This window comes from Carcharodon carcharias, chromosome 3 (assembly GCF_017639515.1).
Source record: "Carcharodon carcharias isolate sCarCar2 chromosome 3, sCarCar2.pri, whole genome shotgun sequence".
Classification (NCBI taxonomy): domain Eukaryota; kingdom Metazoa; phylum Chordata; class Chondrichthyes; order Lamniformes; family Lamnidae; genus Carcharodon; species Carcharodon carcharias.
Window position 1 is genome coordinate 207,617,364 of NC_054469.1, and position 16,280 is coordinate 207,633,643.

Consider the following 16,280-nt stretch of genomic DNA (forward strand, 5'->3'; position numbering starts at 1 on the left):
CACTTTTCTTCCTCCCCTCCTGTATAGCTGGGCTACCCGTGGTGCCCAGGGCATGGCTCTTGCTGCAATCCTCCAAGGATCCATCGCCCTCACTGATATCCAGAATAGAAAACTGGTCAGTGGGCAGGACCTCTGGGGACTCCTGCACTACCTGCCTGTTTCTTTTAGACTGTCTGGTGGTCACCCATTCCCTACCTGCCTGCTTGCCTCTAACTTGCCGCATGGCCACCTCTCTGAACATGCTATCCATGTAGTTCTCTGCCTCACGGATGCATCCCAGTGACTCCAGCTGCTGCTCAAGCTCTGAAACACGGAGCTCAAGCTTGTGCAGCCGGTGACACTTCCTGCACATGGGCTCGTCTGGGTCACGAGAAGTGTCCACGACACCCCGCGTGCCGCAGGATGGGCATTCTGCTTGACTGAGCTGTCCTGCTATGCCTTAACTTTAAGCTTTTAAGTCACTTTATTTACTTTAACTTTATTTGCTTTTAATTACTTTAGCTAGAAAGTAGAAATTTTTGCCCTTACTTGCAATTCAACTCCCTCTCCTGTACCTCTAAATTCTTACTTTCCCTGTGCTAGTTTAGAAATTTATGTTTTTTGAAATTACTGGGAATGAAACACAATCCCTAACAGCAGCTGTTCCAGAACCAATCAACTCATGACTTTCCTGTGATGTCATTCTCACACTTTCTTTCAAATCCGAGCAGTTCAGGAAGGGTGCTCCCACGCATGTCCAACTCCCCTTGTCCTTGGAAGGTAAGTGATAAATGTGTTGATGGAGAATCCTTTCATAAATGAGCACTCTGGTGATGCACTTGTGTCCATTTCGGAACATGTCAGTGGCATGACTTCAGTGTCACTACTGCTATGATGAAAGCTGTCCCTACCTGAAAACTTTGACAGAGTTGAAAATAGCGCAATGACATTATGATACTTTGACAGAATTCTGCGCGTAACGGTGTTAACTTACACTCGGTTGTGAAACTCTGCATTCAAAAGAGGTTTCTTAGTCATCATTTGATATCTGAAAGTAATCAAATGGAGGAACTGAACTGAAACCACATCAATAGCGATCATTTATTTGCTTGTAATCATAGAAAGCACATCAATTGTGAACAGCAATTGACATCACCTGACATCATTGGTGTTAAACCCTCATGGATCAGTGATTGCCCAACTCCAAAGTGTGCTTATAGCAAGCGCTTGGCCTGGTTAAGCACACAGATAGAATGTTGTTGGAAATTAACTAAGCCCCTATAGCTATAGCAACTAAGGTTCAGCATGTTGTTGACAGCTCATGTTGAAGTTTAGGGAATGATCATTGTACCATCTCCAACCTGGATTAATGAATTTCTTAATTTTCTTTAAAGTTATCTTGGGATTTGGGTGTCAATGAGAAGACTGACATTTATTAACCCGAGAAGGTGAACATGCAATTGACTGGCTTACTTGGTCATTTCAGAAGGCAGTAAAGAGTCATCTATGTTGGTGTGTGGCTCAAGTCACACAGAGGCCAGAACATACATTTCCTTGACAACCTGACTTTAATGAACTAGTTGTACCCTTATGGCAACCTGACAGTTTCAGTGAAAAGTCACTTGATGCCAGTTTTTAATTGCAAATGATTAAAACTGTATTCATGATGGGATTTTAACTCACTATCTTGATTACTGTTCTAGTAGCATAACAATTACACCATCATACCTGAGTAATAAGTGGGTGCAGCACGCCAAAGGTACTTCCCCTCCGCCGCCCCCAAATCCCTTAAAATAGTATTATTGCTATGAAGGCCAATTTAAATTGAACATCCTATCCTATAATCTGGCAAACTCTCTGACAATTGACAGAATGTATGTATCGATGAGAAACAAAATCTCAATGTCGAGCACAATTAAGTGTTTAATTTAAAAAAAAATTCCCATGGAACTCAGGGAGACATCTTCCAGGTCCCGAGGGGGCAGGTTTAGAGGTGGGACCAGGAGCAATATTTGAAATGTGTGAGACAGGTCTCCTCCCCAACGCATTCCCGGCTCCAAGCGATCTTGCAGCAGTGAACACCTGCTCAGCAATGGTGTGAAATCAGTTAGGCCAATTAAGGGACCAACTGGGACAAGTTGTTGATGCCGGGATCTCCCTGGATTCGGATGAACCCCACCCCCCCCCCCCCACTTTGTGTTGTGATGCCAGCTGAAGCTTGGTAGGAGCCCCAACACACAAGAGGCATCAGGGCTTCCTCTCACTGGCCGCACAAGTGCACAGCGAAAGTGCAAAGGCTTCTGTCTCAGTGATAACCCTTCCTGAGGAGCGGTTTCCTTTGCACGCTGATGTCTCAAACCTTTGGGGCTTCCTTTTTTTTCCCAAATATTAATCAGGCTTCTGACAGCACCTCCATTTTGAGGCACCCTCGCATTCTCCTAGCTTCCTTAGTCGCACCCCCACTTTGTTGGTGGTGCCGCAAGCCCACTGATTGGACCTCCCACCTTATGAACCTGCCTGCTGTCCTTAATTAGGCAGCAGTTGAGGAGGTAGCCTGTTAATTGTCTGAAAGATTACTACTGTTGGCACACCTCTGATCCATGTAAGGTTGGGACCTGAAAATGTTCCCTATGCCTGAAATTTTTCATTGGGCATAAAATTCTTCTGCCCATAGTCTTTAAACAAAAATCAGCTTTAGATTCACAAATCTTTTTAAATAGGAATTATTATGAAATAGATTTTTTTTTGGAGAGAAAGGAATATTTCATTGAGGGTATTTGAAAGAACTATCCTTGTATCCTTTGCAAGCGTAATCATTTTGACTTCCTCACATGTAAAGAATTGTGTTTGTCTTTTAAGGCATTTGATCACATTATGTCTGCAGTAGAGGATATCTCAGGGCAAACTGGACACAACTATCTTCGAGACAAGTATGTAAATTTACTGATAGATTTCTTCAGTGTTCTTTAAATGTTGAGTGCGGTTCATTAGTGCTGCCCTTATTGTGTAACCTACTAATGCTCCTACAGTCTCACTTCCTTTCCGTAACAGCACAATTTATAACTCCATGCCCACTAACTGATTTCACCTTAGATTTTTCCACTTTTCAGTTCTTTTCCTGTCCTCACAATTTTGTTAGTCTATGTAAACTGCGATCCCCTTACTATGGTGTGTTCTATTTCAGGTGGACTAACTTTGATAGAAAGTACCTGAGTAAAGTAATGATAAGGAAATCTACACAGATCAGCCAGGATAATATCCTCAGCGTTTTCCAAAGGCTGAATTTGAAGGATGCCATCAGCTACGTGCCTGAGGTAATCTCGCCATTGGGCCAGTTAGTTACACATGCAAAAAAGACAGGCCTTGTGCCTGGTAGTTGGTATGTCTGATAATAAGAACATTGTCATACCCGTGAAATATGCCAATCCTTTATGAATCATTGGCTGAGCCTCAGCTGGAATATTGCATTCAAATATGGGCATCGCACTTTAGGTGACATGTCAAGGCTTTGGGGTGGATGCACAGGAGATTTACCAGAATGACACTAGGGATGAAGGTCATCAGTTATGTCGGGAGACTAGAGAAGTGGGGATCGTTCTCCTTAGAGCAGGGAAGATTTAATAGAGGTGTTCAAAATTATGAAGGGTTTTGCTAAAGTAAATGAAAATAAAAGTTGTTTCCACTAGCAGAAGGATCAGGAACCTGAGCATGCAGATTTAATACGATTGGCAAAAGAACCAGGGGGGAGATTGTAATGATCTCGTGTGCACGATAGAACAGAATCCTAGAATAGTGAAAGGTGCAAGTAGATTTAATAGCAACTTTCAAAAAGGAAATTGAATGCATACTTGGAAGCAAATGTTTGGAGCCTAAGGGAAAAGAATAGAGGAATAAGGCTAATTGGATAGAGGGAGGTGGATACTGCCAAGTCACATGATATGCTACAGCCATCTTAAACAGCTTTTAGTGTCCACTTTTAAAAATGTAGCTTTAAAGTTAGTAATATCTTCATGCCTGTATTGGGTATGACACTATAAAGCAAACATCTGAATGCAACATGAAAAGAAAAGGCAAGAAACAAGCCAGCAAAAAACCCAAAATAAAACAGATAGAACAAGATGAAGGCAGAGGTCATGATCTAAAGTTGTTAAACTTAATATTGAGTCCAGAAGGCTGTAGAGAGCCAAGACAAAAGATAAGGTGCTGTGCCTTGAGCTTGTCTTGAGCTTCAATGGAAAACTGTAGCAGGCGAAGGATAGAAAGGTCAGAGTGGGAGCAAAGTGGGAACAAGTGACAAAAAGCTCGGTCATGCTTGCGAGCTGAATGGTGGTGTTCACCCAGTCTGCGTTTTGTAGAGGAGACCACATCATGAACAGTGAACACAGCATTTAAATTGAAAGGAGTACAAATAAATCGCCATTTCACATCTTCTCCTGCCCACCCCTTTCAGCATTCTGAAGAGACTGTTCCCTCCGTGACACCCTGGCCCACTCCTCAGTCACTCCTAAGACCCCCCTTCCTTCCCTACAGCACCTTTCCATGCAAGGGTAGGAGCTGCAACACCTGTCTTTTCACCCCCTCCTTTCTCACCATCCAAAGTTCCAAAAACTCCTTTCACGTGAAATTGTGAATTACTTGTATTTTTTTCAATTAAATATATTGTATTCGTTGATCATGATGTGACCTCCTCTACACTGGGGAGACCAAACGTAGGGTGGATGATCACTTTGCGGAACACCTCCATTCAGCCTGCATGCATGACCCCAAGTTTCTTGTAGCTTGTCATTTTAATCCTCCACCTTGCTCTTATGCTGATCTTTCTGTTGGCCTGCTATGGTGTTCCATAAGCCTAATGGAAGCTCAAGGACCAGCACCTCATCTTTTGTCTTGGTACTTTACAGCCTTCTGGATTTAATATTGAGTTCGATAACTTTAGATCATAACCTCTGCCTCCATCTTGTTCTATGTGCTTTATTTTGCTGGCTAGTTTCTTTCTTTATTCCTTCATGTTGAATTCAGAGGGCTGCTATATAGCCATTCATGCCTCAACTGGACTCAACCTTTGTTTCTTTGATATACCCATTACCACTCTTGTTGGCTTTTATATCATGAAATCTTTTGTTAGTTAATCTCTCCTGCCCTTCACCCAATCACAGACCTTCCCTTTTGTCCTTGCTGCCCTCCTACTGGCTAAAAACTCTTACATTTCTATCTTTCTTCAGTTCCGATGAAAGGCCATCGAACTGAAACATTAACTCTGTTTCTCTCCACAGATGCTGCCTGACCTGCTGACTGTTTCCAGCACATTTGTTTTTATTTCAGATTTCCAGCTTCCTCAGTATTTTGCTTTTGCAAACCTGTTAATTTATTAGGTGAGGGTGATGGAAGGGATCATCAACAGTGCTATCGAAAGACACTTGCTTAGCAATAACCTGCTCACTGACACCCAGTTTGGGTTCCGCCAGGGCCACTCAGCTCATGAATTCATTACAACCTTGGTTCAAGTATGGACAAAAGAGCTAAATTCTTGAGGTGAGGCAAGAGTGACTGCCCTTGACATCAAGGCAGCATTTGACCTTGGCATCAAGGAGCCCTAGTAAAACTGGAGTCAATGGGAATCAAGGGGAAAACTGTTCACTAGTTGAAGTCATACCTAGCTCAAATGAAGATGGTTGTGGTTGTTGGAGATCAGTCATCTTGGTCCCAGGGCATCACTGCAGGAATTCCTCAGGGTAGTGTCCTAGGCCCAACCATCTTCAGCTGCTTCATCAATGACCTTCCTTCCATCATAATGTCAGAAGTGGGGATGTTCGCTGATGATTGCATAATGTTCAGCATCATTCACGACTCCTCAGATACTGAAGCAGTCCATGTCCAAATGCAGCAACACCTGAACAACATCCAGGCTTGAGCTGACAAGTGGCAAGTAACATTCACGTCACAGAAGTGCCAGGCGATGACCATCTCCAACAAAAGAGAATCTAATTATCTCCCTTTGATACTAAATGGTATTACCATTGCTGAATCCCCCACTATCAACTTCCTGGGGTTACCATTGACCAGAAACTGAACTGGACTAGCCATATAAATAGCCATATTGTAGCCATGTGGCTACAACAGCAGATCAGAGGCTAGGAATCCTGCAGTAACTTACCTCCTGACTCCCCAAAGCCCGTCCACCATCTACAAGTCAGAATTGTGATGGAGTACTTTCCAGTTGCCTGGATGATTGGCGCTCCAAAAACATTCAAGAAGCTTAACACCATTCTGAACAAAGCAGTCTGCTTGAATGGCACCCCTTCCATAAACATTCACCCTCCGCCACCAATGCATGGTAGCAAAAGTGTGTACCATCTACAAGATGCACTGCAGAAACTCAACAAGGCTCCTTAGACAGCACCTTCCAAACCCACAATAGTAACCATCTAGGAGGACAAGGGCAGCAGGCACATTGGAACATCACCACCTGGAAGTTCCCCTCCAAGCCACTCATCATCCTGACTTGGAGATATATCACCATTCCTTCACTGTTGCTGGGTCAAAATTCTGGAACTCCCTCCCCAACAGCACTGTGGGTGTATCTACACGACATGGACTGCAGCGGTTCAAGAAGGCAGCTCATCACCATGTTCTCAAGGACAATTAGGGATGGGCAATAAGTCCTGGCCTAGCCAGCAAAGCCCACATCCTTTGAATGAATAAAATAAATTAAGACTCCCAATTATGTCCTGCACAAGTATGATGTCTTTTGTTCACGTAACCAAAAGAAAGTCTAGTCACATTTCAAGGGCAATCCTGCCTCTTCATCATGCTCATGGTGGTCTTGATTGAGCTCTTGTGCTGATCATTTTGTATGACAGTTATGACTTTTTGTCATTTTCTGGTGCAGGGTGAAAGTTCCCATCCTAGCATGAGTTTAGTGAGGCCTCCTTCCAGATGGATTTCCTCCTACTTTTTCCTTCTATGGTCCCAATAATCTGGAGTAGTGAACTACACAAGATCAAATTCCTGCACCAAACTAGCATTGTTCAAATAAACCTCTAGCGTATTTCATTGTAAAATACGAATAAAATGCAATATTGGATGTTTCCAGTTCCCCAGTTCAGTTGATTATACCTTTGATCTACTTTGTCTAATTGCTTTGATTTTTATGTCAGATAATGGCTGGAATTTTCCGTGCCCGCTGTTGTTGGGTGTGTTCAATGGCGTGAACAGATAACATGGCAAGAAGGCCAAAAATCAGTTTCACAATGTTGTGAAAACAGGTTGTGATTGTCTGTACCACCAGCCGATGGTGGGCCGCATTTCCCGCTATCATACATCGGGGACATCTGCATATCATTATAAGCCTAGCCTGCCGGAATCACACCCCCCCACCACCCCCCGACCACTGGATCGTCCGCCCATCACGCCAGCGTGTTTCACATCAGCATGTAAAAGGCATGTGCATGGCAGGCTGCACTTTGAAAGGAGCTTGGAGGTGAGAGCACAGTAACTTTGCAGAGTGCTTGCCTGGGTCACCTGTTGGACTTCAAGGTTGAAGCACTTTGGGGGTGGGGGCAAGGGCTGCCCTGCAATTGAAGTGACTTGGCAGGGGAGGGCAAGGGATGCCCTGCCGTTGAAGATAGCGCACAAGCACGTGCGGGGTGGGGCTGGGAGGTGTGGCCGTGGTAAGGGGCCACACATTTGGGAAACTTTGCATAAAGTGACCATTTCTCTGCAGCCATATTGAAGTGATTGGAGTCGGACCTCCAGCTTATCTGCCTAATCAAGCAACGCCCTTGGCTGACTTCTTGAGGAGAAGGGGTAGCTGGATTGAGGTCAAGCTCACCTGCACCCCTCTCACATACACACTGTTGGAGGCTGACTATGGAGTCAGCGATGGAGTTGAGCCCACGCAGCAGTGCAGGAGCACCATCCTGGACCAAGGTCTGCATAGTGGCTACATCCCACCAGTGTTGACCTTGGTGCGTTGGCAGGCTGGCACTATCACCACAGCCTGAATTTGGAAGAATTCTCCATAGTATCTTGCAATCTGAGGAGTGCAGCGGACATCCCTTCCCTATGTTCCTGAGATTGCCTTTGCAGCTCCAGTAACTGTGACATGACCAAGTCTAGAGGCTCATCATCTGACTCGGACTCAGCAAACTTCTGGCCTCCAGCAGTCCTCAGAGTGTCGGACACCTGGGAAGTCTCTGCCGCCACCTGCTGTGGATCAGAAAGTGTGATGTGCTCACCAGATTATGATCTCGAGGCTCCCGTAAAGCTAGGCCCCACCGAGGTGTGTGTGTTTGTGCTGGTGGAGGGTTTGGGTAAGCGCTGTGACAGGACTTCAGGGAGGGTGCTTTCAGATTCCTCTTCAGAGGTTTCTCTGGGGCTTGATTGGAGATACTGGAGAAGTAATTAGTGCATGGCAATGGCCTGTGAAACAGGACACATCAGTTACAGCATAGTTGTCTGATGGATGTTGCACTACTGGATTCCCACTTGGTAGAGCACTGCTGACCTGACTGTCAATCCAGAAACAGTCCAGATCTTCGCCGGCCAGCTGGACAGCTCTGTTTTCAAAGTCTGTGAGGACCTTGGTTTCAGGTATTCCTCCACCAGTCTGCGACCTCTCCCTGTTGTTGTGTGTCAGCTTGTCCTGCATGAATAGAGATGGAGAGAGTGTAAGCAGGATGCCTGCCAGACCAGATGATAAGTATGCCTGGCATTAGTGGATGGTGAGTGATCCCATGGATGGGATGAGGACAATGAAGGTGTGTGTGAGAAAGTGAATGGTGATGTCCCTTGAATCAGCAGTGAGTGAGGGCCCTGTGGATGTGCGATGGGTTTGTGAGTGTGAGCTGAGAGTAATGAGAAGAGTGACTTACCCTGGCGAAATGGAGATCATTCATCCTATTGTTGCACTGGGTGGCTGCCCTCTTTTGAAGGGTGTAGGTGCTGACCACTGCTGCCACCGCCTCCCATGCCTAGTTGGTCATGCCCATCCTGCGGCCAGAGCGGGGGTAGAGGACATCGCAGCAGGCCCCCACGTGTCCAAACGGCATTCCGGTGTTGCACCATTAAACCTGGTGGCTGCAGTCTTTTTGCCTTTCGTGGACATCTTCCCTGCTTGTTGTCCTGGGCTGGAAGCACTGAGATGTATATGCGTGGCTGGACTTTAAATATGGCGCCCGGCGTGATGAAGTGGCGAGATGATGGTGTGGCGGGCGAATGAGAGTCCCAGGAAGGCAAACTCAATGCTGCGGGTTTGGGATGATATGGCGTGAAAAGCCACATCACGGCCAGTGGGTAAAACCTCGTCTTACCGGCCCACTACCACAATTAGTGCAAATTTGGGACAATTCACCCCAGTGTTTCTCAGGAGGATTGGTCTATTTGAACAATAAATTTATAAGTCATTGTGATTTAGATAAACTAGATAAGCATAGCAATTTTGCTGCTGTCAAATAAAAGCAAACTAACGATTGCACCTTAGAAGATCAGAACAATTAAGTGTAATCTTTGCGACAGGCAGACTGATTGTCGAGTCTGGGGTTCTTGCAGTAGCTTGATATATATTGGAACCATTGATCATATTATTAATCAGTGCTGGTCACAGTAGTGATCAAGAATAGAATCATACAACTCAAATCTTTGGAGTGAGACTTAACCCATGATTCTCTGGGCAGAATCGTCCCAGATTCGCACTAAGTCCGGTAGCAGGCTGATTAAGCGATGTTTTATCCACTGGCTGCGATGGTAGGTTTTCATGCTGCATCATCCCAAACGCACCGCATTAGTTATGAATTCTGGGAAATGTGCCGTTTCCATGGCGGGCGGGCTCTCATTTGCCCGCCATGCCATCATCTCGCTGTTTCATCATGCCAGGTGCCACATTTAATGTACAGACATGCTCAGTGCTTCCAACCCAGGTCTGCAGCAAAGAAGACATGGTCCCGCAGAACAATAAGACTAGAGCCCTCGAGCACCTTTTGGATGCTGTAGAGACCCGCTGTGATGTCCTGTACCGCCAATCTCATCCATGCAGCCAGGGTATGGCAACCATCTCATCAGTCTAAACTCACAATCCAACCCATCACACATTCATTGGCATCTCACTCAATGCCAGCTCAAGGGACATCACCACCCATTCTCACACACACACCCTCACATGTTCATTTAGCCTCATCTTCTTTGGAGACTGCCTCCTCAGCCCTCACCATCTTGAGGCTACTTGCACAGATCAACATGTTCCCCCACATACACCCTGGGATACCCTCCTTCCCCAGTACAGCTCTCCCCCTGAAGCCACTTCCCTTGCCTGAGGCCACTTCTCCCCCTTCCACAAGCAAGACCTTGCCCTGCAGCTGTTGAAAAGCCACCCACGTATGGCTGATCTGGTGGGTAGAGACCTACTTGTGAGCTCCCCTAACAAGTGATGTGGTGCTGTCTGTGAAGCCTGGCGCTGATGACTGCGAGTGCTGACCTAAGCTAGGTAGGCAAACAAACCTTCAAGTCCTGAGCGAAGTGCAGCCCGCCAAGTGCACGTCTTATATATATGCTGTTGCAAAACACATTGGCTTGTTTTCTTGTCCATGTGGGCGGACGATCCAGTGCGGGGGGTGGGGGATGAGTCTGGTGGGCAGGCCTTATAATGGTATGCTGATGTATAACAACGAGGCTCCCGACGTCCGATGGTGGGAAACGCGGCCCGCCATTGGCAGGTGGAGCAGACGATCGCAAATTGGTTTCACAACGTCGTGAAACTGATTTTTGGCCTTTTCGCCATATTGTCTGCTCACACCACCGAACTCACCTGACACGGGTGGGCATGAAAATCCTGGCCTGTCTCAGATGAGAGATACATATCTTTGCCATCTGCTTTAATTTACTGGTTTTGTGGTGAATTCCCAGTACACAATTCACCCCTCTAAGTATCTACAGCTAAAATTAATTGAACAATCCTTTTACAGTTAATGCCTGACTCTTGTGACTTTTCCGTTTTTTAGGGAGAACGGCAGGGGTCCTTGGCTTTTATTCGTTCAATCAATGATGTTAACATTGACTTCAGCAGCCCTCGTTACTCTAGCTTAGATTCATCCGTCTCTGGAGTGTTGTAAGTATGAACCATGCCAGAATTTCAGCCTAATGACCAAAATTATTCAACTATTGCGCATGCACAGGCCGAGCATTCTTTATAAAGTGCAGATTTCTCTACACGATTTGAACCACACCCCAGATTGAAAAGTGATCTCTGTGGAAAACCCAAATGCAAGTTTCAAATTGTTTTAAGAAAGACTTGCATATATTAATGTCTTTCATGATCTTGGGACATCTCAAACTGTTTTACAGCCAGTGAAGTGCTTTTGAAGTGTAATACTGTAGGAAACACTGCAGCTCGTTTGCAGGTTAAAGTCCCACAAACAGCAATGTGATAAAGGATAGATAATCCATTTTAGTGGCTTTGGTTGAGAGATAAATATTGGCTGGCTCATCGGGAGAACTCCCCTGCTGTTATTTGAAATGGTGCCATGAAATCTTCTACTTTCACCTGTGAGAATAGGTGAGGCCTTGGTTTAATGTTTCATCCGAAAGGTGATTTGTCCAACTATGCAGTGCTCCCTCACACTGTGAACATCAGTCTGGATTATACGCTCAAGTCACGGGAGTGGGACTTGAACCCATAACCTTTTACTCAGAGGTGAGATTGCTACCAACGGGGCCAAGGCTGACATGTTGTGACAAAATATATTTGTTTTCCCAGGCATGAAAATACCAGTGAGGTGTGTCTGGACATGCAAACGATTGAGAATAGAGTGAAGAGCCTAAAGGGTCAAGAGGAAATAGTCACTCACCACATGTTGCAGCAACATCTGTACAAACCCAGGCAACGGGTAAGGAAACTTATGCAGCCATTTGGTTTCTTTGTGTATCTTCCCCTCCTGATTTGGGAAGTGTTCCAAATTATAAATTGTGCTTTTTTTTTTCTAATTCAGTTTAAAACATTTGCACAGATCTGATCAATGCCTAAAAACAAGCTGCTATCACCTGATATCTAGTTGGTATGGTGCTCATACTTTGTTCAAGGTGCTGCTAAACAAAAGGTTAGCAAAGTACTGCCAACCTCTGAGTGAATATTAATCAGTCTATTTAAATATATTTGCATTTTGTGTCCAGGATCTGGAATATTCCAGAGAACCAGCGGGGAGGGCATAGCCTCACAAGTTCAAAGATAAAGCTGACTCCTCGGTACAAATAGGCAAGAAATGGAATTTTATGAGCTAGTTTTGGAATTTTTAACTTTTGAAGTAAAAGTCTTTTTCATTTTGTTATTTAATTAGCATTTGTCTGTACGTGCCGACTTGTTCCAGGGGACAGTGCTGGTTCACCTCAATGGAATTAAGAAAGCAAATAGACTCCTCCCCAACACTCCCTATGACAAAACACAGGGAAGAATGGCCTGGGAAAGGATAGGAACCTGGGCCTGAATTTTTCAGGCAGCGGGCCGGCTTGGCAGGAGCGGGTGGAGGTGGTCACGGAGCTGATTGCCATCTGCAATCGGCTCCGCACCGCCATTTTATGCGTCACAACATGTAAGACACGAGCCGTAGCATGAGCACAAAAGAGCACTTCAACCTCTCTGAGGCATGGAGCTATTGTAATTAATGAATGAATGGTTTAAAATTTTATTTAAATATGTCCCCTCATGTGACAGTGTCACATGAGATGGGACATGTTCTTATATTTAGGAAAAATTTTTAATTTAATTAATATAAGCTTTAGGAAACCTCATCCCGCTCATGGCTTAAGGGGGCAAGATGGTCTTGCCATTCGATGTGATGTCCATTATTCTATGTTTTTGGAATGGTTTGGTGAAGCCTGAGCAGAAATCACACTTGTTGGCTCCTTTGTTCTCTCCCTCTGGTTGTCCCCCCTCATCAAACTTGCAGCTGCCAAATCTCTCGCTGCTGGAAAGTTGGCCCCAGCAGCATTCCCGCACTCTGTCAATGAGTGTGTACCTAGACAGTGAGGATTGACTGAGAATGAGGGGGATGAGACAAGTCCCAGGCAACATTCATTGTCCACCAGTATTAGTGGCTGAACTCCTGCCCCACGCAGTATGCCTGGTTCATCGCGGACCATAACTTGAACCTAGAATTCCAGTTCTACATGCCAAAATAGTATTAATCTATTTGTTCTTTGAAATTTGCATTTGTTCATGAATGTACTATTTGTCCACTTGATCATCCTGGACAATTCCATTCTTTCAGAACAACATTAGTATCAGTACTAGGTCATTCAGCCTTTTAAGCCTGTTCTACCATTCAATTCCATTTACCCACCTTTGCTCTGTGTACCTCAATAACCTTTCCTAATCAATAAAATAAGAGAGGAGGTGAATGAGCTGTTAAGGGTGAAACCTTTTGCTGTACTCTATGATTTTTTAAATTCATTTTGGGGTTGCCAGCATTGATTGCGTAATTGCCCTTGAAAAGATGGTGGTGAGGCCCCTTCTTGAACCCCTGCAGTCCATTTGGTGAAGATACACACACAGTCCTGTTAGGAAAGTTGCTCTAGGATTTTGACCCAACGACATTGAAGGAATGATGATATACTTATAAGTCAGGATGGTGTGTGACTTGGCGGGGAACTTGGAGTTGATGTTCCCATGCACCTGCTGTCCTTGTTCTTCTCAGTGGTAGAGGTCGCAGGTTTGGAAGGTGCTGTCAAAGAAGCCTTGCGAATTGTTGTAGTGAATAACATGGATGACACACACTGCTGCTACAGTGCATTGGTATTGGAGGGAGTGAATGTTGAAGGTGGTGGATGGTGTGCCAATCAAGCAAGCTGATTTGTTCTGGATGGTGTCACGTTTTTGAATATTGTTAGAGCTGCACTCATTCAGTTAAGTAAAGAGCATTCCATCACACTCTTCACTTGTGTCTTGTAGATGGTGGACAAGCTTTGGGGAACAGGAGATTAGTTACTTTCTGCAGAATTGCCAGACTCTGACCTGCTCTTTTAGCTACAGTGTTTATAGACCAGTTGAGCTTCTGGCAAATGGTCATCTGCAGGATGTTGATGGTGGGGCTAGCGATGGCAATGCCATTGAATATTAAGGGTGATGGTTAGATTCTTTCTTGTTGGAGATGGTTACTGCTTGGCATTAGTGAGGCATAAATGTTACCTGCCACTTAACAACTCAAGCCTGAATGTTGTCCAAGTCTTGCTGCATGCAGACTGCTTCAGTATCTCAGGAGTTGCAAATTATACTAAACACTGTGCAACCATTAATAAACACCCCCACTTCCCCTTAAGTTGGAGGAAAGGTCATTGGTGAACTAGCTGAAGATGGTTGGGCTTAGGATACTACCCTGAAATGATTGGCCTCCAACAACCACAACTATCTTCCCTTGTGCTGGGTATGACACCAACCAGTGGAGAGTTCTCCCCCCGATTCAATTTTGCTAACGCTGTTTGATGCCTCACTTGGTCAAAGGTTACCTTGATGCCAAGGGCAGTCACTCTCACCTCATGAGTTCAGGTCTTCTGCCCATGTCTGGACCAATGCTGTAATTAGGTCAGGAGCTGAGAGACTTAGTGGAACACAGACTGAGAATTGGTAAGCCGGTTGTAGCTGAGTAAGTGCCGGTTGTTAGCACTGTTGATGACACCTTCCATTGCTTTGCTGATGATTGAGAGTAGCCTGATGGAGTGCTAGTTATGCAGATTGGATCTGTCCTTGTTTTTTTGGACAGGACATACCTGGGCAACTTTCCACATTGTCAGTTAAATACTAGCTTTGTAGCTATATTGGAACAACTTGGCTAAGAGCACATCTAGCTCTGGAGGATGGCTTCAGTTTTACAGCTGGGATGTTGTCAGGGCCCCACAGCTTTTGCAGTATCCAGTGCCTTCAGCTGTTTTTTTTGTTATCACATCAAGTAAATCAAACTGCTGAAGACTAGAATCTGGGATGCTGTGGACTCTAGTTGTCAAGATGAATCATCTACTCGGCACTTCTGGCTGAAGATGGTTGCAAGTGTTTCAGCTTTGTCTTTTGCACTGATGTGCCATGTTCTCCATCATTGAGAATGGGGATGCTTGTGGAGCTTCCTTCTCTGGTTCATTGTTTAATTGTCCATTCATGATTGAATATGACAGGACTGCAGATCTTCAATCTGATCGACTGGTTATGGGACCACTTAGCTCTGTCAATTGCATGTTGCTTCCACTTTTTAGCATGCATGTAGTCCTGTGTTGTAGTTTCACCAGGTTGGCATCTTATTTTAGGTATGCCTGGTGCTGCTTCTGGTATACTATCCTACATTCCTCATTGAACTAGTGTTGATCCCCTGGCTTGATGACAATAGCAGATCATGGGATACGTTGGGCCATGAGGTTACAGATTGTGGTTGAATATACTTCTCCTGCTGCTGATGGCCCTCAGCGTCTCATGGATGCCCAGATTTGAGTTGCTGGGTCTGTACTGAACCTCTCCCATTTAGCTTAGTGATAGTGCCCAAAAATGGAATGTGCCCTCAGGGTAAAGAAAGAACTTCATCTCTACAAGGACTCTGTGGTCATCACTCCTATCAATACTGTCATGAACAGGTAGACAAGTAGATTGGTGAGGACAAGGCCTAGTCGAGTTTCACCCACTTGCCAGTTCTCTCAACACCTGCTGCAAGCCCAGTCTGGCAGATGTGTCCTCAAGACTTGCGACACTCGGTCAGTGGTGGTGCTACCAAGCCTTTCTTGATGATGGACATTGAAGTTCCCTATCCAGAGAACTTTCTGTGCTCTTGCTGTAGTATAAGGGGTTAACATGTGAGATGTGCTAATGTATGATGTAGATGATGATGTGCCACTGACATTAGTAAGTCATATGTTCGACTCTCAAGAGAGAGAGGTTGGAATCATGCCCAAGAGCTGTGTGCCTACTCTGTAACATGTAGTACTAATTAAAAAGTGTTTAGCTGATAGCAGGCTATGTCTACAGTCTGTCTAAGAACCCAATCTCATGCCGCAAGCCCAAGACAGAAGGACCCATTCTCAGAACACTTGCAACCATCCGTGTATCAGTGCTTCTTCCAACTGATGTTCAACATGGAGGAGTACTGATTCACAGCTGAAGGAAAGCAGTAGGTAGCATTCAGCAGGAGCTTTCTTTGTCTATGTTTGATATGATGTCAGTCGATGTCATGGGGTCCAGACTCAATGTTGATAAATCCCAGGGCACTCCCTCCTGACTGTATACCACTATGCTGCCACCTCTGATGGGACTGGGCATACGTAGGAGTGATGATGGAGGA

At 45.1% G+C, this 16,280-nt stretch overlaps 1 protein-coding gene across 1 annotated transcript in view; it reads left to right on the forward strand.

Annotated features, from left to right (window-relative positions):
* Positions 1 to 16,280, forward strand: part of LOC121276080 (sodium/hydrogen exchanger 3-like) — a 155,367-nt gene that overhangs the window by 112,540 nt on the left and 26,547 nt on the right. Inside the window, exons 9-12 of the mRNA XM_041184018.1 lie at positions 2,839 to 2,909; positions 3,164 to 3,293; positions 10,974 to 11,080; positions 11,729 to 11,858. Of these exons, the coding sequence (XP_041039952.1) occupies positions 2,839 to 2,909; positions 3,164 to 3,293; positions 10,974 to 11,080; positions 11,729 to 11,858 (438 nt within the window). The remainder of the gene's footprint in view (positions 1 to 2,838; positions 2,910 to 3,163; positions 3,294 to 10,973; positions 11,081 to 11,728; positions 11,859 to 16,280) is intronic.